At 42.7% G+C, this 23,983-nt stretch overlaps 2 protein-coding genes across 2 annotated transcripts; both read right to left on the bottom strand.

The window, feature by feature from the left end:
- Nucleotides 1-996: 996 nt before the first annotated feature.
- kif3a (kinesin family member 3A) lies at nt 997-8,434 on the bottom strand. The gene is given in 16 exon segments (XM_068740015.1): nt 997-1,611; nt 2,449-2,579; nt 2,683-2,751; nt 3,292-3,345; nt 3,692-3,817; nt 4,014-4,124; nt 4,244-4,424; nt 4,507-4,663; nt 5,667-5,762; nt 5,845-6,019; nt 6,200-6,397; nt 6,677-6,816; nt 7,002-7,107; nt 7,185-7,269; nt 7,809-7,953; nt 8,134-8,434. Coding segments are annotated over 16 exon segments (2,124 nt in total). The 3' UTR covers nt 997-1,562.
- A 1,341-nt stretch (nt 8,435-9,775) lies between these two features.
- Nucleotides 9,776-20,825, bottom strand: sh3rf2 (SH3 domain containing ring finger 2). The gene is made up of 10 exons (XM_068740508.1): nt 20,394-20,825; nt 18,496-18,777; nt 16,752-16,847; nt 15,343-15,735; nt 12,001-12,122; nt 11,564-11,734; nt 11,185-11,459; nt 10,799-11,085; nt 10,412-10,716; nt 9,776-10,294 (listed from the first exon to the last, which is right to left on the bottom strand). The coding sequence occupies exons 1-10, from the start codon at nt 20,823-20,825 to the stop codon at nt 10,114-10,116; spliced, it is 2,544 nt and encodes an 847-aa protein (XP_068596609.1). The 3' UTR covers nt 9,776-10,113.
- Between the last annotated feature and the right edge of the window lie 3,158 nt (nt 20,826-23,983).

The raw sequence follows: 23,983 nt of genomic DNA, 5'->3' as shown, positions 1-23,983 counted from the left end.
GGCACCAGACAACTGGCTGGTGGATCACATTCGGGATGAAGCAAATAAAATGCTTAATCATACGGTAAGACAAATACACAGAAATATGAATTTACTGTTTATAAAATATTAATGTTCTTCTCTCGTCATTGTAGCTGTGGAATATAAATGTCCCAAAGGTGTCGGATGAAAGTACAACATGTGTGGTATGTTCTAAAACTTCTATAAATATTGTGATTTTGTTTAACAATGGTGTTTCACATTTGACAGTTGTAATCTCCCTATTTTGCATAGGGAGATCATGTTTTGTTGGTTTCGCAAGTCTAATTTATTTAAAAAAATAACTTTTACGATACAATCATTAATAAAGCTTTCATGTCCACAGAGAGAGTTCTTCTGTTTGGCTCTCAAGTCTCTGCAAGAGAGTAAAGCATTAAGAAATTCCACCCTTACGCGTTACATTATTCAGTACAACAAGCTCGACATAAATAAGGTAAGGTTCAAGTGCAGTATCTCTGAGAGGCATTCGTTTAATCAGTGATACTGCTGACATTGTGCATTTACATACATTTTTGTCAAAACATTTCTTTTCAGACCGACTGTTACCTGAAGAAGCACTCCCTCTATCCTGTAGAAAGGCTTCTCAAAGCCATCGTGAAATGTGCTGAGCCAATCCCAAAAGAAAGTTCATGCAAATGAGGAGTTATTACAACTGGTCATATGCATTATATAAGTGGCATGTAATATAATAACTAAGTTATTTTTTATTTATTGGAGAATTTCATATTTATTTTTTCATTATGCACATTTAATATGAAATGCATGTATTTAAATGTGACAGTTTGTTATTAAATTCAATCATTTTTAACAGCAGACTTTGCTGAGGCTGTTTTTAGAGGCATCAATTACTTACTGGGTTTACGGATTCTACAACAATACAAAATGCAATTTATATAAAAATATAAATTAGAATTGCGACGTACCAGTGTAACTTTTTCGAACGTACAGATAATCAGAAATATCACCGAATTAATAATCAGATTCAGAGCGCAGTGACACGAGGCAAACGATGTAAAATAATTTAATAAATAACATATCCAGGAGTTTGTTGGATGAAAACATTTGATATACAAAACAGAAATACGTTTGTTTCCAGTACAGAACATAGTGAAATAAAATACACAGAAACCTACAGTAATACTAGTGCATTATAAGGCATACAGTATCATTTCACTACAACACAATTCTAATTTGCTTAGATGAGAAAATGGCACTAACATACGATGTGGCCAGCATGCACATGAATTTCCACCTAAAAGGAGATTATATTAAAACAGAATTCTCAACGACATACCTCAGACAAGTCCTACATTCTAATTTAATCAACAGGTCCTCATGGTCAAAGCGACTGCATCCTCTCATAGTTGCAGCTTTTTCACATTAAAACTTCCGATCTATACAGTGTTTGTAGGAAACTCCTCAAATAAAAGTTCAACGTTAAATTCTTAAGCGTGGACTAAACTACATCTTGTACTGACGTAATGCAGAAGCTGGAGTGATACCAAGTTCTTCTCAAGCCTTCTTCACTGCAGAAGAGATTCGATCACCGCTTCTGGCTTTGCAGATCTTTGTCTGTGTGGGGATTGGTACAAGATAAGACTTATCAATAACTTCCGGAAGCTTTCTGCGCCCTCATTTCTCAGAATAGAAATGTATGATGAGAGGAAAAAAACCATCATGTTCACTCTTACTATAAATAGACAAATTATACAGTGCAGATAATCACGCACAGTTCCTCATCTGAGTATTTGATGTAACCTATGACAGATAAAAAAAAAAGCTGACTCGAACCACGAGTCGAAAAGGTGAGATGCAAAGATCTTATCACTTAAAAAAATGTATTACCGCTAATTAGCTAAGAGACTAAGAGCACACCAGCCCAGAATAGTTTTTTGTTGTTGTTACACGCACTCATTTGAGTCATAATCAAATTATAACTAGGTGACTGAAGATTCAAACAATACGCCTAGAAAATGGGCTGAGACACACTTTTGTGTATGCATCCTGAAGGTGTTAAATGTGCCTTATGCGCCTTGGCATGCATAAAAGTGAGTGCATGTTTGTGCCGTTTCTGGATTCAACGAATATGCTATTGTGGATGACGAGGTCAGGCGACTCCTGGTCCACAACCCCCAACAAATACTCCAGTGTAAATAAATGTGCATTGAATCAATTCTACAGAAGAAAATCTTGCAAGTGAGAATCAGAAAACTCAACAATGATGAACGCAGCATTAAGTCGTTCATCTTCGGCTTCAGCCGGGAGCCTATCCCCGCTGACTACGGGCACAAGTCACCAGCTCATGACTGATGAGAGAGACAAGACGTGAAGCTAGACAGTGGGACCGGTGTGTCAATATGATGGGATGTGTAGCGCCAGGAGGTTAACGGTCTCTGGGAGCTAGAGTACCTTCGTCCAGTCTTGGGCCGGCCACTTTTGCCACTTTTAGAAGTTTTGGGTCGCTCCAACTTCATCAGTGACTGCCGCATGCTCTCCTCTGTATAGGCCAGATAAATATGGGACAGATCCACCTCGAATGGCTGCAGAAGGCATGAACAGAAGAAGATTTAGGTCGCTGAAATATTATCAAGGAGGGGGAGTAAGAAAATAACAGCAACCTCAGGATGGAACAAGAGAACTCACATCTCTTTCTATTTTATCAGGAGCAGGCGTCTGCTTCCTCATATTGTTTCCAGTGTACGCCACACATTTCTGAAAGGCAACAGATAACAGTGGAGAAATCAGCAAAAAAAAGCAACATGTTGAAAATACGAAATCAAAAATCCCTTCCCTTACGTTCAGGTTTCCATTTGAAACCACACTTCCCAAATGCACGAATGTACACGACCCAACTGCAGTCGGTTCGCGTCTTGGTGAAGACCGGCTGCTGAACCGAGTCTCTCGCTGCTGCAGTGTTTGTATGGCTGTTACTGCTCCATGTTGAGGATGTGTGCTTTGGTTTTGTCGATGATCGTATCTGCTGTTAAACAGTCGTTCTTCAGCTTAGGGCTGTTTGAGCTCAGCTGGTTTTAGGGTGAATATTTCAACAGCTTCACTGCGTAAGCACAACAATTCCTTGCCATTGCAAAAACTATGAGCTGACATAGCTGAATTAAAAACAAAACAAAAGCAAAGAATACACAGCAGGATGTTAATACTACTTGCAAAAATATATATAAAAGAATAAAAGATTCTGAAATCGCCTGCCAACCATAAAAGCATTGCGTGCATTAGTTATGAAAGTGAGCGTACCAGCTGCCATTCTCCAATGTCTTCGTTCCAGTGCACATAATTCTCGATCATCTCCTGCACAGATAAACACGAGAAAACATTACAAACTGGAAAGATGCAATGAAAATGTTTACAATGAAAAGCTTAATTGCAAAAAAAGCACTTGTTAGTGTTGATCTCCTGCTGATCGACAGCATTCCTTTTTCCACTGTAACTAAACTATGCATGGCGCAAACTATATCAAACGTAACATGTTAACAGAAAATGATCCTTTATATTGACAATCTCTTTCTAGCTCATTGGCCATTATGGAAATTGCGGTTTCATGGTTTTGAAGAGAGTGCTATACACTCGCATGTACTAAGGTGAAAATAATGAAATCATATGTTGTGGTGCAATGAAAGTGAGCAGATGAAAATACCTGGTATTCCTGGGGAATAAAGTTGTCTATGATGAGCATCTCGAGTCGCAGCTCTCGGCTCAGCTGGCGGATGTTCTCCAGCAGGCCCTCGATCTCTCTGTGATGCTCTTGCTGCAGATCTGCCATCTGACAGATAAAACCCAAATGACCCAAGTCCATTTGTTTGGTTCCTTACGATCAAAACTGTAAGTACGCATTTATTTATTGAGAATCACATCAACTTCTAGAAGGAAAAGTAAGAAGCGAACATGCTCTAAACTGTCCCCGCATTAAACACCACTGACAGAGGCTGTTCTATTTTAAAATGTGTGTGTGTGCTCACTTCTGATTTGGCAGCCATCAGCATGGTCCATACTTTCTTCAGTTTCTTGGTCTTTCCTAGCGTCTCCTCTTGCAGGCTCGTGTACTTTTCTTCTATGTCCAAACGTTCTTGCTGCGCATGACAGAGAGAGTGAGCGGCGACGAAACACAAATACAGTGAAGCATTTATTGGTCTAAGAGGATTTTACGTGCGATGCAGACACAGGAATTCTACTTTTCATTTATCTTTACCTCCTTCTCCTCCAGCTCCTTCCGCAGCTGCTCCGCTCTGCGGCGACGTTCTTCGAGTTCACTGTTGGACTCCTGCAAAAGTTTCTCTTGCTCTTCAGCCTTGGCCAGGAGGTCAACCCCTCCCACAATTACCTTCTTCTCTAAGGCAGACAATTTCTTGAGTAGAAGTTGATGCTCCTGCCTAAGAGATATGAAGAAGTTACTCTAAATTAAAAGACGATATGCCTTTTACATGCATGAATATGTTCCATTCATGCACTCACTGGGCCTTGAGAAGATCCTGCTCCCTTTTCTCCAGTTCAGCTCTCGCCTTGTTCCGCTCTTCCTCCTCCATGTCCAGCTTGGCCTCCAACGCCTTTCTTTCCTCCTTAATCTTCGCCTGCATCTCCATCATCTTGCCCGGGGAAACCTTCTTCCTCCCTTAAGAGACACACAAAGACAAACAGTGTCATCACTTAGAGGTTTCATCTAAATGCGTTTAGCCTTACAATAGCATTCAAATGCATAACGTTAGAATGCGTTAAATGCTATTTATCCTATCTTTTGAAGTTCAGCTGGTCCGCACCCAACGATGGATTTACGTTCCGACGACCCCGTCGCTAAAATATTTTGTTGTAAAATGAAACCCCCCATTGATTGAGAACTTGGCCTAAACTTTGTGTGGTCAAAAATCTTTAAAGAGATCTACAAATGGGCAAATCAAATACAGTGTTTTTACTGATGGAACTTATTGATCTGTAACGATATGTTGTATGAAGAGAAAAAAGATTTCTTGCTAAACTTTAGAAGAGACCATGCATGTTGGCGTGATCTAAAATATCACTTTTTGTTCTCCTTAATGGGCCAAAAGCAATTTATTTACAATATATATTGAGACACAAACAGTTTATTTGCTTTGTATGCACATTTTCTCTTACAAGCATTGGCATTTCTGCCTGTTTAGGATTATTAATCATTTTGGACCCTCTAAAGAATCCTGGAAGACACAGAAATCAGAGTTCCAAAGTCGCTAAATGTTGACAAAGATTAGTTATGCATGTTTCTGCAAAGCTGTTTCATTCATTTTATACTTTTAAATGTAACAAATACTGATGTTTTTGGTCTGACATAAAGCATCAGCTATGAACAGTTTCAGGTCTCAGCCAGAAAGGAAGTTTGACTTACCGGTCCCACTAGCCCTTATCTAACTAGTGACTTCAAATCCAAATCTCTGTGAAAATGACGAGAAACTGAAGACTGACTCATGTTACAATTACCGTACTGATAAGAGTTTAAAGAAGATACGCGAATAATACGGATGTACATCCGAGTAGTTGACCAAAACCTCATCAGAAAACACTGCATGGAAAAAAAAGGCATAGAAGATGGCATCATCAGTTCTCATCATTTCCTGCATCGTACACTTGAATTCATTTGTTTTTACCTCTTCTTTTTCTGTGACCATCCGCATCAGCTCCTTCATCATCACCCTCATCCATTTCTTCTGATCCACTACCCTCTGAGCCAGAGATCTCTTCACCTTCGACAACACAAAATGACAAATAGTAAATCAATATTTACACGTTTGCAATCAAACAACGCGATCTCGTCGAGCCCATTACCTTCAACCAGTTTCTTCTTTAGCTCCTCAATCTCCTTCTGGAACTGGCGCAATCGGGCGTCTTTCGGATCCTCATTAATCCTGGCTTTGTTTTTGATGTTTTTAGCCCTATTAGCGTAGCGCAGGGTACTGATGGTCTCATCATAGTTATAGTCTGCAGGACCTATATTTGCACACTAGTCAGGAGAAGATAAGACATTTGAAAAAAACTTCAATACCAAAGCTGAGTAACATGTTTATATTTATGAATGCTAAAAATGCCAATTTGAATACTGGCTGCTTTCTTAGCGCAAACCTTTAATGGTTCAAAGAATGCTTAAGAAAACATATGTGAAACTTTTAAATTTTCACAATACCATCATGGTTTTGGAGTTTCCGCCAAGAGAATCCTGCAGCAGACGCGTCAGTTTGGAATTCCTGTAAGGCACGTGTGTACTCTTGCCGTCCACCAGGGCAGAGATGACGTTTCCCAGCGTGGAGAGAGACAGATTGATCTTGGTCGCTTCCTTTAAACGCTGCCCTGTGGCGCCGGTCTTTCCCTGTCTCTCAGAACCCTGACAAACAAGATGGCAGATTAGTTTCTGGTGGTTAGATGGCATTCATTTAGCCTTCCTTCCTTCATCTTCTTGAAGGACGAGACAATTATAATCGTCTCATCTTCCCAGCTGACTGCAGGCGAGAGGCGGGGGGCACACCCCGGATGATACGCCAGCTCATGTTAGGGCCAGGATTGTAAACAATAAAGCCTATATCCTATTTCAAGCTAAATCTGTATGATCTCATCTTCGAAGTATTTCATGTTCATACAGATATTTCTGTCCAAAGATCCTTACCGCTAGATCAACCAGGTGAAGTTTTCCCATGAGTACATGTTGATTTCCATCCACACCTTTTTCACTGCACTCGATGGTAATAGTGAAAATAGCGTGAGAACGGGAGCTGTGTTCATTCATGTTTGTGGCACCAACAGACCCTGAAAACATTGAAATGACTTTCAATCTGGCAACATGACTTAGGAAGTAGACACTTTAGTATTTAAGATGAAATAAGATTTTTTATTTTTTTTAAACACAGATAAATAAAATAGAACAAAAACAATGTACGTATTCTTGTTTGTCCATCTATTTCCCTTTCAATACAGTCGGTTTTTCTGCTCACGATTTTTGTTGCCCATCGTCATAATCCTGTCCATATCATCAGCGTTGTTCACATCATAGACAGAAAGATCGGTGACGTACACGCCAACATGTGGACTTTCTTTCACCTGTTACAAACACAGCTTTGTTACCAATCACTGTACTAATTCACAGGCTGAATGTAATCTTTTTTTTATTATTTTACCTCAAGCCTCTGCATTTGATCCTTGCCCAACAAGTCACGCACTTCCTCATTGTAGATTTCCAGGTAGGAAACGCGAACCAAAAACCTGTTAAGATAAAAATATGCCGTGTCAGTGTAGGTTCTCAGCCATCCAGGTTGAGGTAAAAAAAAAAAAAAAAAAACGGAAGAGCAAACACGGAAAAATCAACTGCAATTGTTAAAGTTTGATTGAAGATGTTTCACCTCTCATCCACTGGTAGAAAACGTTTGGTTTCTACCAGCCATTTAGAACTGAAGAAGCCTCTTGGATGAGAGATGAAACGCCTTCAATCAAACTTGAACGTTCAAGTCCAGTTGATTCTTCGTTTTTGCTCGAATCGTGATTCTAAAATGTGCCCTTAAAGTCTGATAAATGCAGGAAAGTGAAAACTTCAGATAGTAAAAAAAATTACCTGCAACAAAATGTTTCACTGCTAAAAAAAAAAAAGACCCCTGTATAGGTGCAGGTTTCATTACCATCTCCAAACAAGCAACCCGTTCAGAATATCCTAACTTTTTCTGGAAAAATATTGTTATTCTTTTTCACATGTGTACAGAAAATACTGAAGCATTTGCAGACTGTTTTCTAAATGAATTCTTTCGTACCTCATGTCACCTTCTGCTTTGGCAATGTAGCCAAAAACATGCGCAAACGAGTTTGGAATTATCCCTCTGAGTTCTGGAACTGCTCTCACACCTTCCATAGTGAACGTTTTTCCTGTGCCAGTTTGCCCATATGCAAAAATGGTTCCTGAAGTAGACAACAGGGCATAAATTACACACACATACGAAATATTAAACAAGCAGTTCATATGGGAAAATACCAATCAATTATAGTTATAAGATGCATATTCACTTGACTAAGAATCACAATAATGATTCAAAGTTGCTGCAACAGATTTTACAGTAATGTTTTCTTCATATAATGTACCATTGTATCCCTCTAACACAGAGTCAATTATGGGGCGGGCTGTGAGATTGTAGACATCCAGCTGTCTGCTTTCTGGCCCAAAAACAGTATCGAATGTGAAGGTCTTAGGCGGTTCGTTGGGGGCCTCCAGTTTGTTGACCGTTATGGTACCGCGGATCTCGTCCACAAGGACGGACTGTCTGTGGCCCATCGCCTTCTCCTTCTGGTTGAGAGGACGACATCGCACCACCACTTTCACGTTGTCGTTGACGTCCTGCTTGTCAGCTTTCTCAAGCTTGTTGGTCTAGGATTCAAGAGGCATACATATACGTCATTAGGAATAAGAGTTCCCTATGCCTTGATGACGCAAGGCAATAATAATAATTATTGCTGAGAAACGGACAATGCACATTAATGAGCATTTTCTTTAGATGTCTGGGTGTGTAACCTGCAGCTCGTTTGCTCAATGACTCGGTCAAAACGCTCCTGGCGTTCAATAAAGGTATAACGTCAGCTAAATGGCTGACACGGCTAATTTGCAAAAATTATTATTTGCAAAACGTATACATTGTAAGACCTCATGTCAATTGATCTTTTTTTTTTTTTAGAATAACAAGGGACAGTGGGAACAGAATGAATGTTCCCTTTATGGCAAAGGAATAAGGCAATTAGCAGCTAACGGTGCTAGCTGTTATCAGATCACAAACAGTGCTGAGGAAGGGAGGAGCAGTCAATGAGAGCAAAACAAGGCGGAAGTGCATCGACTTACCGGCATGGCGAGAATATACAAGATATCGTATTATGACAATGAAATGTTGGTCGGAGTCTCCTCTGTTTTATCCGAAGAATTTAAATGCTAGTCTGAAGCCCATATCATCAGAGGACCAAATCCGGCTATGTTGTTAAATCCGAGCGCGCATGCGCCGCAGACATGGGAACAGCATGAAAGTTACCCGTATGTCAAAGGAATGAAGCACTTAGCAGCTAACGTTGCTAACGGATATTATCACATGTAGCTGCTGACGAAGGGAGGAACAGGAAACCGTTCCTAAAAAAAACAGCTGTATCGATTTACAGGAATACAGTAGCGGGGATAGATAAAACATATTGAAGTATATATATATATTATAATAACATACTTTACTCCAAAGTAACATTATAGGGAATAGCTGACCCAGCTGCAACATTGCAAATGTTTTTTTGTTGTTGTTTTTACGTAATGCAAAAACAAGTAAAGTAAAAAATATTTTTTAATTTTGCCGTTGTTTATGTCGTCAATAGGAAAATATTATATTTTCCACAAATAAAATTTTCGCCAGAGAATTAGATAGAAAATTAGGCTCAAAGGTGAAAACTGGCTTTTCTGAGGTCATGGAACTTTTAGTGGTATAAGCATCATCCACATATTGAAAGGTTTGTGGTTCATGGTTCAAACCCCAGTTTATATAATTATGTATTCTCCAACACAGAGTTATCCCAAGGTGCCATAAAAGCAGCACGATGCCTCAGATTGGTCAAATACACAGAACAACTTTCATGACCTCTCAAGAGAATAGCTCTTTCTAATAATATTTCTATGCTACAACTCTTGCATTCTTATTCAAGCCCTGTTGTCCAATGCAGGATTATAGTTTTCACTTGAAATAAGACAACAAAGGCAAGTATTCTGGTTTTATATTTCATTACCACATAAACATTACAGATTTTTAACCTCACAATTTCAGTAAATTTCTTTAAATATAGTTAGTTTTCATTGTGGGGCTTGACAAAGGCACTAACGTGTGTTGTACAGGTATCAAACAAGGAACTGTCACACGATGAGTTTTTTCTCCAAAATCTTATAGTACATCTTCAATCAACATGCACTTATGTTGGATAATAAAATATGTGGGGGGAATTTAAAGACACACTCATATAAACGCAAGACAAAAATAAACATCTCCTTCATTGCATTGTCGTTTAAAAGTATTAGACTTTGGACATCAACATGCAGTACAGCAGTCAGCTGAGCCTCTCAAGGGCTTGGAGAACACTGCAGTGGAATAAGCCTGTCTGCCCATTGCGCTCCTGAGTAACCAGAACCCGCCCATCTGGTCGAGGTCGATGGACGAGGACCACCTCTCCTTGAAGCAGACTGATCTCTGAGTCCGTCTGGGCTAAATGCGTTGTGGTCACTCTGTGTCTGCAAAAAAGAAAAGCAAAAGACTAAAAAAAAAATGTGTCCAGTCTGTCAATTCAATATAATTTTTAGTGTACATAGTCTAACGATCAACTGGCTCTTTATTGTAACATAGTTTACCTGCTGGGGCTGAACTGAGCTGACACTGCTGATAGAGACAGCGGTGGAGAGAACGGCTTCTGTGAGTTAGAATTTAGATCCAAAGCAGTTGATTCAAGGCCATTCCTGAGAACGGGTACTTTTCCGTCCTTGAGAATGATCCCCGGTCCATCTCTTCCCAGGGTGAGAGATGGGGCCCACACCTCTAGTGGAGGCGGGCCAGCGCTGGAGTTGAATGGAACATGATTTCCTGATGACCAGGATGAAGTCCGGGGTCTCAGCGGAGGCGAGGCTTCATCTGTGAGGAACCGCACCGACTTTGCTGGCTAGGGAAGTAAAATGTTCAACAGAGATCACACGAAGGGTTTGAGCAATGCAAACTTTTAGTCCTAAAATAACTAATATTACCTTGTCTATATTGTTCTTGTGTGAGTCAGGTCTGACAAGAATTGAGTGAGGCCCACTGGACGGATGTCTGTCATGTGAAAATGTCTCATGTGGAACAGTGAAGTCCCTGTCCTTCAAGCCAGCGGCAGCAGGGGGCGCTGTTGGCTCACTCATCCTGCCCAGTGGTCGACTAAAGTTGGACAGGATGGTTTTCTTCCTCTGCAGGGCAGGTGAGTAGCCAGATACTCGCACTTGTGTGAAATGCTGCGAGTTTGACGGGACGTTCACGTTGGACGTGTGGTTTGAACCTGGAACAGACCATTTCAATAAATGATTTTACAACTCTTCAAAATGTCTTAATTTCTTAAGTAGAGACGTACAACAAAAGGTTTTTTTTAAACTCCCACCTCTGTGAGGATTAAAGATGCGTCTCACGGCATCCCAACCTTGCGATGTCCCGTAGAGTGATGCTTTTCCAGTGGCCGCAGATGACATCGCATGCTGCGCCCCATTTGTCCCAGATGAGACATGTCCCGTTGAGTAAATCGTTCCATCAGAATTGACCCTATCAAGAGCAAGGACCACAGCAGGTTTCTTGGCAGCTGTGGGTTTCTTTCCGATGACTGTGCCGTGCTGCGAGGACGCATTCGCTGCTTTGGTCTCCAGAAGTCTGGCCGAGGTTCTGCAAGTGAGACAACGGGACAATTTGTCACTCAATTACTGTCTGAAGGTCAAATGTCATTCCAGCTCCCACTTTCTGCAGCCAGGGATCCCAGCCTCTCTCACCTGAGCACAGGTGAGACGTAGTTACTGGGCAAAATGCCCACGTTGCCCGTCCTGAGCGATAACCCACGCAGCCAGCCTTCTTTGAAGTTCCCATACACTCCCACCATCTCTCCTTTCATCAGCTCCAGCTCCTCTGGCCGTCGTGGTTTGTAAGAGTAGAGGACGGCACACCTGGGGAGGGTTTGTATGTATTACTGCCACAGTTTGTAAGTATATGTAGGGACACGTTGCAGGCGGTTATGTGCTCAGTAGGATTTAAAATCATAGAAATCTAGAAATATGAGCTTAATTCTCTAAAATCAACTTTTAAGAAAGATTTCTTGACATGAAAAAAATACCTTGCTGCATGGATAGATAATTGCTAACCTTCTACATCTTGAACTGATGTTAATAAAGATTGATTTTACACTATGAAATATAGGGTTGCAGTTACTCACACACTGATGGACATCTGCTGCGTAGAGGGGCTTTTGCCATCCGCAGACACAGAGGATCTTTGGGGGTTCAACAGGGCCATAGAGATCGTGGGCCGAGCCTCACTGGTCATCTTCTTCTCGCTCTGCAAATGGAAATATTCAGAACTACCATCCAATGTAATACACAATTGTTAAAAAGACAAAATCTAAATCGATCCATGGCCTAAATCTTGAGATGGTACAGACGGTCAAATACTTAAGAGCTGTGATTGGTGACAGAATAAAAACTAAAACAAAATAAAGAAATTAAAATATAGATGTCTCTATGAAAACCGCGACACAATGTTTGTGCTATGGGTGTTGGGAGACCCATTTTATTGGGACATGTGACCCCCCCCCCCCCCAACACACACACACACACACACACATTTATAAGTTGTACACCGAAGGAATGTCACAGACGTTTTTAACAAGTTCTTAGATTGGTGGATTAATTTCGATTAATAAGAGCGGGGGGGGGGGGGGGGGGGTCTAATATACAGCAACACAAAACCACTTTGCTCACATGCTCAAGAAATCCATTCAAGTCACATGACCGGCTCGCTGCTATTCACAACACTAGCGCTCAACTGGAGCATCAAAGGTGGCCTGGGGATGCTTCTATAGAGCATGGTCCTGGTTGTAATTAGCGGAAAGTTCATGTGATATCATGCAAAACAACTATAGATGACGACGATGCTCCTCCGTTCACTCTCCTATATGATGCAAGGCCCGCGTGTCTTTGGATATTACTTCCTACTTCATCTTGATTTACTTCTGCCTCACTGAATAGCCTTTGGCCAGCCTAATAACCGAGTCTTAATTATAACCTTTTGGTGTTTGTATGAGGTGCAACGTCAATGCATTGTAGCGTAATGCTGGGGGGGGGGGACGCTTTAGAATCCAGGATCATGCTGTATAGAAGAATCCCCAGGCCACCATTAATGCTTTAGTTGAGTGCATGATCCTGGTTGCTAAAGCTCCCCCCACCTTTATGCTACAATGCGTTGATGTTGCACCTCATACAAAACACCAAAAAGGAAGACTACTTTTATAAATGATTTTATTCGCATGACTCCTTTTCCTTATTTTTGCCAGACACAGCGAGCCGGCTGCAGTTATGCTGCCGTCGTGCGATGACGAGATGCAACAACTCAGAAGAAGTGTTTTCATTTACACGGAGACTATTGTTAATGTGGCAAATCAAGTTTAATTTGGTACGAATGGCGTAAATAAAACCAAGCAAGAGGATGTTATTGGTATTTCTGCACAGGAATTGTCTGTAGTTTGGAACAGTGTTGAAAAGTGGCCCGTGCTCATTACTCAATGCCTGTTTATAGAGCAAATGAGGCATTAATGAGAGCAAAGAAGCAGGAAATCAGAGAACAGCACAGCAGGTATGTCCTAAAGGAGAAAGAAACACAGCCGCAAATCCTCATTCTAATTCTGCTTTGCCTGCTTGGTGTGTTTTTTGTCACTCACAGCTCTGCCCTCAGTCAAACAGGCACACAAAGCTCGAGTTCTTTAAAGAGTACATCCATTTATGACTGAGGCCGGCGGACATTAGGGAGATGTAATCGGAGCTGTGAACTTGGAAGTGAGACAAATGGGTTGTGAGGTTTTGTTAGGAACAGGGGTTTCAGTGTCATGAATGTGGTTGTCTTTTTACCGGGCATATTTGTAACCGATGCTGCCGGAGTATTCTGGTTCAGAGGATCAAATGATGCACCAAATACCCCTTTTAATGGAACACACACACAAAGCCTGATGGAAAAACACCAGGGTGGATTCGATAGCTGCTATCCTGACACCTGCTAACCCCGATTTAGTCTTTGCAAAAACCTGGCTAGGATGCCCCAAAATGTAAAATAAATACTAAAAGAATCTGAAAATACAGACAAAGGGCAGAAATCAGAAGACACAGACACGCTCACACGCGTCGTTAAATCCTAAATTACAACTGATGACTGGGAGCAATTTACATTGCACTTGACTAAAATGCCTCTTTCTTTGTAATTTGTCCAGGAAATTCCGCACAGCGCATGGCTCGTCTTCTATTAATGGCCCGCTGATGTGAAAGCGAATGTTACCTGCTCAGTGAGGAGGAAGATGTTTGGAGGCAGAGGTCTGTTATATAACAAACTTTACCCATGACTCATCATCATCAGCAGCAGCAGCAGCATGAGAGATAAGCAAGCACACTGCAGACTCCAGAGCCTCCCACTCTCAACATCTTTCATCTTTCTTTTCCCTTCCTCTTCTGTTTTGCAGCTTGAACATTTTGTTTATTATTTCTCATCCCAGTGCAACGCCATCTTTTTTTTTTCTCCAACATTTCCTTGTTGTCAAGTGTTGAACCTCCTCCCTTCCTCTCACTGTTTTTCTTCAACCTGCCAAAAGTTTCGCATTTTTCTGCAGTGACATGTATGATTACAGGGTAAAGGCATCAATTATGAAATGAATCAAAGGAAATTGTTATTTCTGGAGGTGGGGGGGGGGGCACTTGGCATTGCGTTAATAATGAGAAAACTTGAAGGCTTTTATGTCGGCACTCCACTTGGGTAGTATTTGGCTTCAATTTCAGATATGAAATGTATTTTCACTGCATGCCACTTGACTAAATATAAATAAAATGCCCACCAAATAACTGTCTCATTGAGATGTTCATGCTCCATTAATCTGCTAAATGAAATATGCAGCAGATGTTAATGTTGGCCACATGAAAAGAATGAATGATCAGTATCAAGTACAGTTAAAATTCACGGATACATTCTGCCATAAACACTTAATGCCATGAGATGTTCTGTTTCACACGAGCTTTTATGTTCCCTCTACAGGAATAAAACCGCTGTACGACTTCCCTCAAGCATTCGTTCCATATCTGAGCCAAGGACAGAAAATCCGCTAGACTGCCATTTGGGCAAAACTCTCCTCTACGACCCAGGTCTACTGAGTCAAAGCTTTAAAAGTCTCGACTCAGGTCTTCACTTACTTCACCTCTACCACTATTCCCATTTGTGAAGACTTTATGAGAGCTTTATAATAATATAACACCCAGCAAAGGGCGATGCATCACTTGCATTCATTCCTTAGGCTTAGTGTCATGGTTCCCTCCCCGCACCCCGGAGAGCAATCTGATCCCTCAACAACTCCAATGAAAACATCAGCCATAACACAACCACATGTTTTCTGTTAAAACCAATTCTTGGAAAAAAGACAAGGTCAAATGGAGTTCTGTTAAAATATTATGACAAAGAAGAATCCGATAGCTTGATCTTCTCTGGACAGCAGGCATAAAGGAAGATATGTCGGCACGTGACTTACCTGCAACGGGTTTCTGTGCGTATTCTCAGAGTGGCGTCTGATTCGTTGGGAGTTCACTCTGGAGGGGTGAGAGGTGCCCCGGGTGGCAGGAGGCCCAGGAAGGCGGTGCGATAGACCCTGACGGTTGAAGTTGCCTATGCTGGTCGTCTCTCCTTTGGCAGTCTGATTAAAGTTGACGCTTTTGGCCGCAGGCTGCTTCCAGTGGTTGAAGAGGGGCAAGGCATTGGCGATGGAGGTCTTCGCTGGGACTTGAGGGACTCCGTAATACGTGCTTCTCGTGGATGCGTCAGCGGCCTTGGCTTTGCCTCCACTCCCAGTCCGATGGTAGAATTCTGCCGAATCACTCGCTTTCCGATTTTTCCCCTCTAGTAGTCTGACAGCCACTGGATTCGGCTGAAAGAGACGAACGCATCGAAGAGCAACTAAAGTGGAAATCAAGACGAATCCAAACAAAGATTAGTCACACCTCTGCCAACTCTCTTCTAACCTGCTTCTGTCAACTAATCGTCGAGAAGCCTGTCTAAATACACCCACTTATCGCTACTCCACTCACCCCTACAACTTGTTGGACAGCCCGGCGGGGGAGGCAGGAAGACAGGAGCACCAGTACTTATCAAACAAGCCAGGAATGAAAGACTGGCGCTCAGCAGGGCTGCACAGACAGCCCGGCAGACAGACAGACTGACAGACAGACAGGCAGACGGTGGTGGGGCTAATGCTTTCACTCCCCACAGTCATGTGTCTGATATGCTACCCAGGCAGAGAAAGCATTAGTGTCCTCACGCCCGGCTGCACAAAACAAGAAGAGGCAGGCTCAGAAAGGAGGATAATGAAAGAATAGAGCAGAGAGGTTGAAGAAAAAGATGGGAAAGCACAGCTGAGGCGGAGCTTTCGGAAAAGTGGAACGGTGACCAAAAAGGGGGGGATGAGAGGAAAGAAAAATCAAGAGAAGAATCATAGCGAAACAGATGACAAGTGACTAAAACACGCTGAATGAGGCTTCTTGTTAAATCCATTACTGGAATAAAAATAAAAATAAAAATACATGGATGAAGTTTATCCACTGAAGCAGAAAGTACATGTTAAAAAAATGACAGTCAGCTGTAGCTCTGCAAGCTCTGTGTTGCTCAATAAGGCCTTGTCATATACTAATGTGCAGCACGCAGCTCCACAGACAAACTGGAATTTATGACTCAAAAATGTGAACGGAAATCAAAGTACTGCCTCCCTCGGCACTGACCTGGAATTAATGACTTCCAGCGACAGCATCTATTCTTCAGTTCATTACAGACATGAGCTACACCATCAGACCAAAGTGCCATACAGCAGGTGTCAACCTCGATAATGCCTGAAAGGCCACAACTCACAATGATGGAAGGGGAGACAGAAGGAGGGCAGTCAGAACTCACCTCTGTAAACTGTAGAGGGCAAACCCCAACTTTCTCCCCGAGCTTGGCTTCCATCCAGTGTTCATCCACCCTTCTGATGACGGACAGGATGTCTCCCTATAAGCCCGGAATAAATAACACACTCAGAGGGATCTCCTCTTAGAAAGAGGTGAGAAGAATATAAACCACACACACACACACACACACACACACACACACACACACACACACAGGATGCCCAATGCCACAGTGCATTTGCTCAGCCCAGAAAGTCCCCGAACCTACAGTTTGCAGAATGTGGCAGCGACTTCCTTCGTGTCTGCAGGCCACATCCTTTCTGCGGTCAGCCCCTGCTCTAAAAACCATTTGACCATCTGCATTAAAGTGAAAAAAAAAAAAAAGCAGCGTGCAAGTGTGCTTTGATGGCGGGAACATGAATACTGAGGCCGTTACATAACTGCCATAGAAATCCTTCAGGGTTAAGTAACAGCCACTGCAGCAGGGAGCTGAGCCTCCAGACGGTCTCTCATGAGAGATGCTGAATGGGCTACGCTGCTATTCACATAGTCAAGCTAATGACTGACAGTGGTTTTGCTCTCCTCTTCATTCAAACGTTACCCCTGGAAGACGAGGTAAGTCTTGAGGAACAGCCACCTAAGGATTGCCAAACTCATGGATTTCCATGGACATGCTGTAAAAGAGTTGTGGGAAAACCAGACCTGAACATTGCTGCCATCAGCTCTACCGTAGAAGGTACAGCTACCGCCTCCAAGCGACCCTAACCCTTTATCTTTCACCACGGACACATATAATATTTGACTCAATGAACTGAGGTCTCTGCGCCTTCAAGGTCCCATGGATGAGCCGTTTCTGCTGCAGCATAATTTTATGCTGCAGCATAAAATTATCAAAAAAAAAGAACCGCTGCACCTGGGTTGCCAGGGCTCTGCACCTTTCGGAAGTCATGCAATTCCTATTGGGAATACCCACTACACCGTGTCTGGCGTGAAATCAAGGCCGCGACAGCAACATCCACAGGAGGCAGCTGACAAAAGCAGATTCTCCCCTTTAGCCCTGGGGATAATACCTGAACGAAGGGTACGTGCTGAGAGGGAACACGCCGCGCTTGAACAACATATGCTGCCGTCAACATGGCACCTTTTTCAGGGACATCTCTATTTCCTCCAGCAAAGACAATGCAAGCCACATTCCTTACAGCAGGCTATATAGTAAAAGAGGCTGGCCCGTGCAACGGCATAGAAAGTTAGTGCTCATTATAAAGCAGCAAATGCAACAATGGCGTGGACCCGAACGGGGCTGCTGAGCAACAATTAGTGTATTCTCTTTCCATCCGTGTGCTGAATGTCATTTTCAAAAGTGAAAGTGTTGTTTTCAGGAATCAATATATTGTTTAGTCAATGACCACAAGCCAGCCAAGTGTTGCCGGGGTGAAATCAAGACAGTACATGTGATGAAATGTGGATAAATAGAGTAAATATTCTAGTCAGGGTTTTGTTCAACAGAGCGTCTACGCCACCTACACTCTGATACAGCTCATCTTCAGATCAAATGTATTAAGCCAACAAGCTAAATATATCAAATGACAGCACCCGGTAAATTCAGTATATTTAAAAGGATCTCCTCTCCTACAAATCAGTGTCATTTAATTCCTGGAGCTTATTTTTGAGCGCAGTGCTTGTCTTCTTCCACCAATTAAAAAAGAATACTCTGTATTCTTAAAAACAGGTCAGTTTAAGAGTCAGACCTTGAGGAAGGTGAGAAAACATTGGCTGTCTTCCAGATTCATCTCCTTGGGGTTAAAGTTGAACAGAGCCCTGCAGAGAGCTGGAGGCTGAGGCTGCTGAACGGGTTGCATCGGAGGCATGTGGCTGACGGCCTGCGGCGCGTTGGACGCGGCGCCGGGGTCGGTGGGATTCCCATGGTGCCTGTTGTCAGTCACGTTTTGTTTCGGGCCGTTACCAGGTGTGAACGCCAGCTCACCTGACGAATCGCCTGGCTGGCTATGCATCAGAGCCCTGAGAACGAGCTGAAAGGTAGACAAAAACTCAAATAAACTGGTGCATGTAGTTTATATGATGATATGGCTTCCTATGGGCTACTCTCAAACACATACAGGTTTATTCTGTGCTGTAAGTCACCTGTAACATGAAACCTGTTACACTTATGTCCAGTAGCTAAATAAATTATTAGGGCATTTGTTAATATTGTGTGACAAACTTCAATATTTTCTGAACAGATTTTTGTGCTGAATGAAACACGCTCGACACTTTACAGTTAATGCATTTAGAAAAAAAAGAAAAGAAAAAAGCACCGACTTGAAGGAGTTTTCAAACCTTTGACTGATATTGGTGCGAAACAGCCTCAAGAACTCAACTGAACTTTGGATGAACTCAAAAGAGAAACGTCCCAGAAGTTCATAACGGGGACAACTGAGAAAAGCGTTTTATCTGTCTCATCACAGCAGAGAATATAAAGTCAGCATTGACATTTACCGACTGGGAAACACAATCCTGTGATCTGTTCTGAGTTTAAACTGAGAGACAGATGAGTTACACAGAAAAAAGATTTTTAATCATGCGCCACTCACTCCTGTCCATGATGTTCTTTTCTTATAAATGATATTTTACTCTACTCTTTAAAGATTGGGGGGGGGGGGGACAGATAACTGCACAGAGTCTCACTTTAAGGTCTTCAAACTTTATGCTTGATCAGATTAAGTATACTCCATCACTCTGGTGATGATATAATCTGTGAGAGAAGGATTATTTTATAGATCATTAGTTTTCTCTCGGTTATTTCGTTCAGTCCTCTGGACCGTATCTACTTAGCTTAACAAGTCATATCAATGTAACTGATCACATTTGACCCTCGGCCTTCATCCCTGGGCTGAGAACAGGGAGGCGTTTAGGGTTTCCTATGTTCTTTGGAAAAATAAATATCACTGACTCACCCGTCAGAGGAAACATTTTCAGATCACACCAGATAAAGTCAAAAAGAAAAACGGTCAAATGGAAAACCCCATGCAAGGTGGGTGAGCACACAGTGGTGAACCTTTTGATGATGATCCAGATCACCATGTGGACGGTGCAAATCTAATTATGAGGGGAATGAGCTGCTTGGCGGAGGTCTGCGCTCTCTGTGTGCTTTTCTACTCAAAAGAAGATGAAAATCAAAAGAAAATACTGAAGTGATTCCTTTTCCTGCAAAGTAACTTTTATCATTTGAATAAGGAGTGAAGGAGAAGCTCTTGTTTCCATGGTTACAAGTTGAAGTTACAAGTTGAAGTTATTCTCCTGCTTTTGAATGTTTTATTTTTTTTAAGGCAACACAAAATCTGTTTAATAGTTTTACCACGTGAATGTGTGTACACATCTCCCATGCACTAGAGAGGTGCTGTTTGTCATGTTGGGGAACATCAGCAATTATATTTGATCTTCTAATCTTGAAAAGATTGTTTAACATATACAAATAATGAGGGAAAACTTAACCAGCATATTTATAACTGAAATGCTCCTGTGACTGGGGATCCTGAATATTAATTGCTTGGTATCCAATGTTAAAGAACCATATAGGACTTGTTTTATTTCAGTCAAAACGCTAGGTTTCGGGGGGGGGGGGGGGGGGGGGGGGCATTGTACTGACCTCAGTGGGCCCTTGCTTCTCTTTCACTCTGATTTCCTGCTGCTGCTCATCCTCTCTGACACTCAAGCCGGCCCTGGCCGCGGGCGCCGAGTAGCGGTTTGCGTCCTTGTCCCTGCTGGACCCCAGCGAGGCCTGGAGCCCCTCTATGAGCCTCACAAGGAGGAGGTTGGACGGAAGCTCCTCCACCGTCCTCGCAGAGACAGGAGCCTGACACTCGGGACAGAGCAGCTGGGAGTGGGACGCCTCTCGCCTCTGCAGGCAGGACACGCAGAACATGTGCTGGCAGGGCAGGACCTTCGCCGACGCGTCCAGCTGCTCAGAACACAGAGGACACTCCAGCAAGGCCATTAAACGCAGCTCCTCCATTCGGACATGGGCAGCTGTCTTTTGTTGTAGAACTTCTCTTGTACCTGAAACACTGTAATCCACCATACTGGGACGGAAAGAGAAGAAGACAGCGATAAAAGAGATATTATTATTATAGCACTTAGTTCCAGATGTATGACCAAAACATTAACACTGTAACAGAGTGACGTTAGAGTGAAGGAGAAGCTCGATGGAAGCCGATAAGGAGCCTTGTGGTAAGATAACAGGTGTCATGTCAGCTCACCTGTCTGAACAGGTAAGGCTTGCAATGAGGAAGCCTCCACAGAAGGCGGGACGCTTACATAGAGTCAGAGGAAACGCTGAATACTTACATTTACACGCTCTTTGCGCAGACTGTCAGAGTGATAGTCCATAAAGTCCGATTAGTAAATGCGTAACTTTCTCTCCGCCGCCGCCATGACGCAGTGCGTCGGAGACCGGAGCGGACGAAGGGGCAGGCGCGTCAGCCGCGCACGTCGCGTCGGCGACGGCCTCATTTGTGACGACATCAAACCAACCTGTGGAGAGTCGACTTGGAAATAATCCGGTGATAACGCCTCGACGATGACCGGATTCATTCATCGGGAACCGCGTCGGATTTCAGTGTCGTAATCGTTACATCTGATCAGCTTTTTACACGATTAACATGATCAAATGTCGGGAAATATTTGCCATATTCGTCCGATAAAATATCACACAAATGATTATTAGGAAGAAGAAGAAAAATATACCCCAAGTTTCAAAATAAAAGTTTTGTGATCGTTAAATTTGCTCGTTAATCAGGATCTTTAAAATAAAATAAAATCTGCGCCCCCCACCCCAATTCGGTCTGCACAGTGGGTTTTGTGTAAATCCCCATTTGTTTATGTTTGACTTGGAAGCGAACAGGGAAATAAAACAGGGCAGTGTTTTCAGCCCCGTCGTGGGACGCGGGCTCCCTCTGCTGGTGCGTTCACGGACCAGCTCTGCAGGAGTCACCTGCAAGTTTCCCCACGTGTACACGTCATCAAGTCGTGCTGGAATAATCTGAGAAAAATAACCTGACATCAAACCTGAACTCTAATTCGGCAGCCATCACGTGTAAAACTATTGCAGTTATTAGTGGAGATATTTATTTGCACACGTTTGTAATCCCTTTGTTTGCATTTCATTTGCACAGTCCGAACTCCCAAATTCCCTCTCTCCACCCCAAGACTAAATAATGTATCTATATTGGGTGTGCAGTGAAAGTCCAGGACATCTTTTTGCATCTTTTAAGCAAGCATGAATTTTTCATCCTTTTTTTTCACATCAGCAGAACTCGGGGAATTCCAAAAATGTTCATATGGTTTTTCAGAGACAGAGACAGATTATCCATAATTTATTTAAATGTTCATATCAAAGTTCATACAGCCTCTGCCCCCCCTCTTATTCTCTCTCTCTCTCAGTGCATCATTTATAATAATGTTTTCTCAGGATTGAAGGTAAGCATCTTGATGACTGGACTGGTCCATTCAGGAATGGCTAAAGACTGGGAATGTGGTTTGCTGCTCGTAGGAAGTTATCTTATCAGTGCCTCACTGGTCAATCTGACCTCCCCTGGGAACGTGTGGATGTTGTGGGAAGAATGTTGTGGGAAGAAGGACGCTCCTTGATGGTTCTAGTCTGCCTGACGACGAGGGACGGGTGTCCCCGGGGACAGGTCTGAGCTCAGTGTGCTGTCTCTCAGAATATCATGGCTTGTCACAAGTTGCTGTGTGAGGACGAGTGCCTTCCTCTCCAGCTTTCATGTTTTATTTAAAACGCTGTCTCACTCAGAGAGTGCTGCCGACTCATTGGATGTGATCTGTCTCAGCACTGCTTTCCCCTTCTATTTCCGGGTCTCCCCCCCGCCCCCTGTCTTTGGTTGCTCTTTTGAAGTTGGAATATTAGTTGTTTTTTTGGTGTACAGGTGGGTTTAATTCAAAAAAGCATCTTCCCTGGCAAAACGCAGAAGTCATGATTTCCTAAAACGTGGTCAGTGTAGTTTTTACATGTTTCTTTTCTAAACAAAGTCTGGACCAACAGCATTAAAGGGCAGCTATCGCTCGTCACGTAAACACGACAAGGCTCCAGTCTGTTTGGAGAAATAACACAGTGCTCCGCTTAAACCGGTTCAACCGGAACATCTGCAATTTTGTGACGTATTTGTCTATGTAGACGCCGCACCTTTGACACAGGTGAGATGTCCACTCCCATTGTCTGACAGAAAAGCACAGCCAACAACAAGGTGCCATACTAATGGCCTTCAAAGCGTCATCTTTCGGATCAAATCCCTCTGAATGCCTGGAAAAGTTTTTTTTTAGGGCAAATATTTTTTGCAGAGCAGCAGGCAGTCCTCAACCAGATGCTTTCATTAGAAGCAACTTTGCAGTTCTTCCACCCACAGTTTGTTCTGTTTGGTCCTCCTGCACCAGCAGATTGAATTCTATAAATATTTTACATTTGATAAATAAATGAAACAACCTCTTTTCTTACTTCTGAACAGAGCACTGAGTTGCTCCCCTTCCTCTGTATGTATGCAGGAGAGCTCATTATCGCAGCACTGGCGTTGTTTCAGTCATTACCCAAAAGAAATTTGGAACGTTTTCACTTATTTCCCAATATGCATCAGACGCACCCATTTGGTACTGACAAAAAAAAAAAAAATTCAATTGTCGATTCTTACTTTGGAGTCTTGAAACAGATTTGAAGATTTCCCAAAGCATTTAAAGAATGAAAGTATTTTGATGCTCATTTTAGACAAAAAATAAGGGCCTCTCCTTCTCTCCTATTTGTTTCTGGGTGCCAGAGTGGCGTTGTAGGCCATTATGTTATTAAAGACCACCTTTGACTCATGTGAATCCCTCTGTGCTCACTTGGGGAGTGTGCTTGTATACAGCTGCTTAACTTACCAAACTGCAGGCAGCAAACATCAGCAGCGCTGAGAGGGACGTCTCTTCACGCCACACCTCGCCTCTGCTTAAACGCAACTCAAAACCCACGCCGAGGGGTGGGACTCAATCTCTGAGCCGCTCTCCTCTTTCAATCTTCCTGCTTGCCTTCCTCTCACTGATTGGCTGTTGCTGCTCAGTTTACCTACTTGTCTATGAATCAAGCTTTGTGTGCCTGGAAGCCCTCTGCTAGGATGAAGCACCCGAAACAGGACACCTCTTCCCCTCACTATAGTGCATTATCTTTCTATCTTACTCTCACGCAGTCGCACA

Source organism: Brachionichthys hirsutus, chromosome 6, assembly GCF_040956055.1.
Source record: "Brachionichthys hirsutus isolate HB-005 chromosome 6, CSIRO-AGI_Bhir_v1, whole genome shotgun sequence".
Classification (NCBI taxonomy): Eukaryota; Metazoa; Chordata; class Actinopteri; order Lophiiformes; family Brachionichthyidae; genus Brachionichthys; species Brachionichthys hirsutus.
This window is presented reverse-complemented; position numbering and strand designations above follow the sequence as displayed.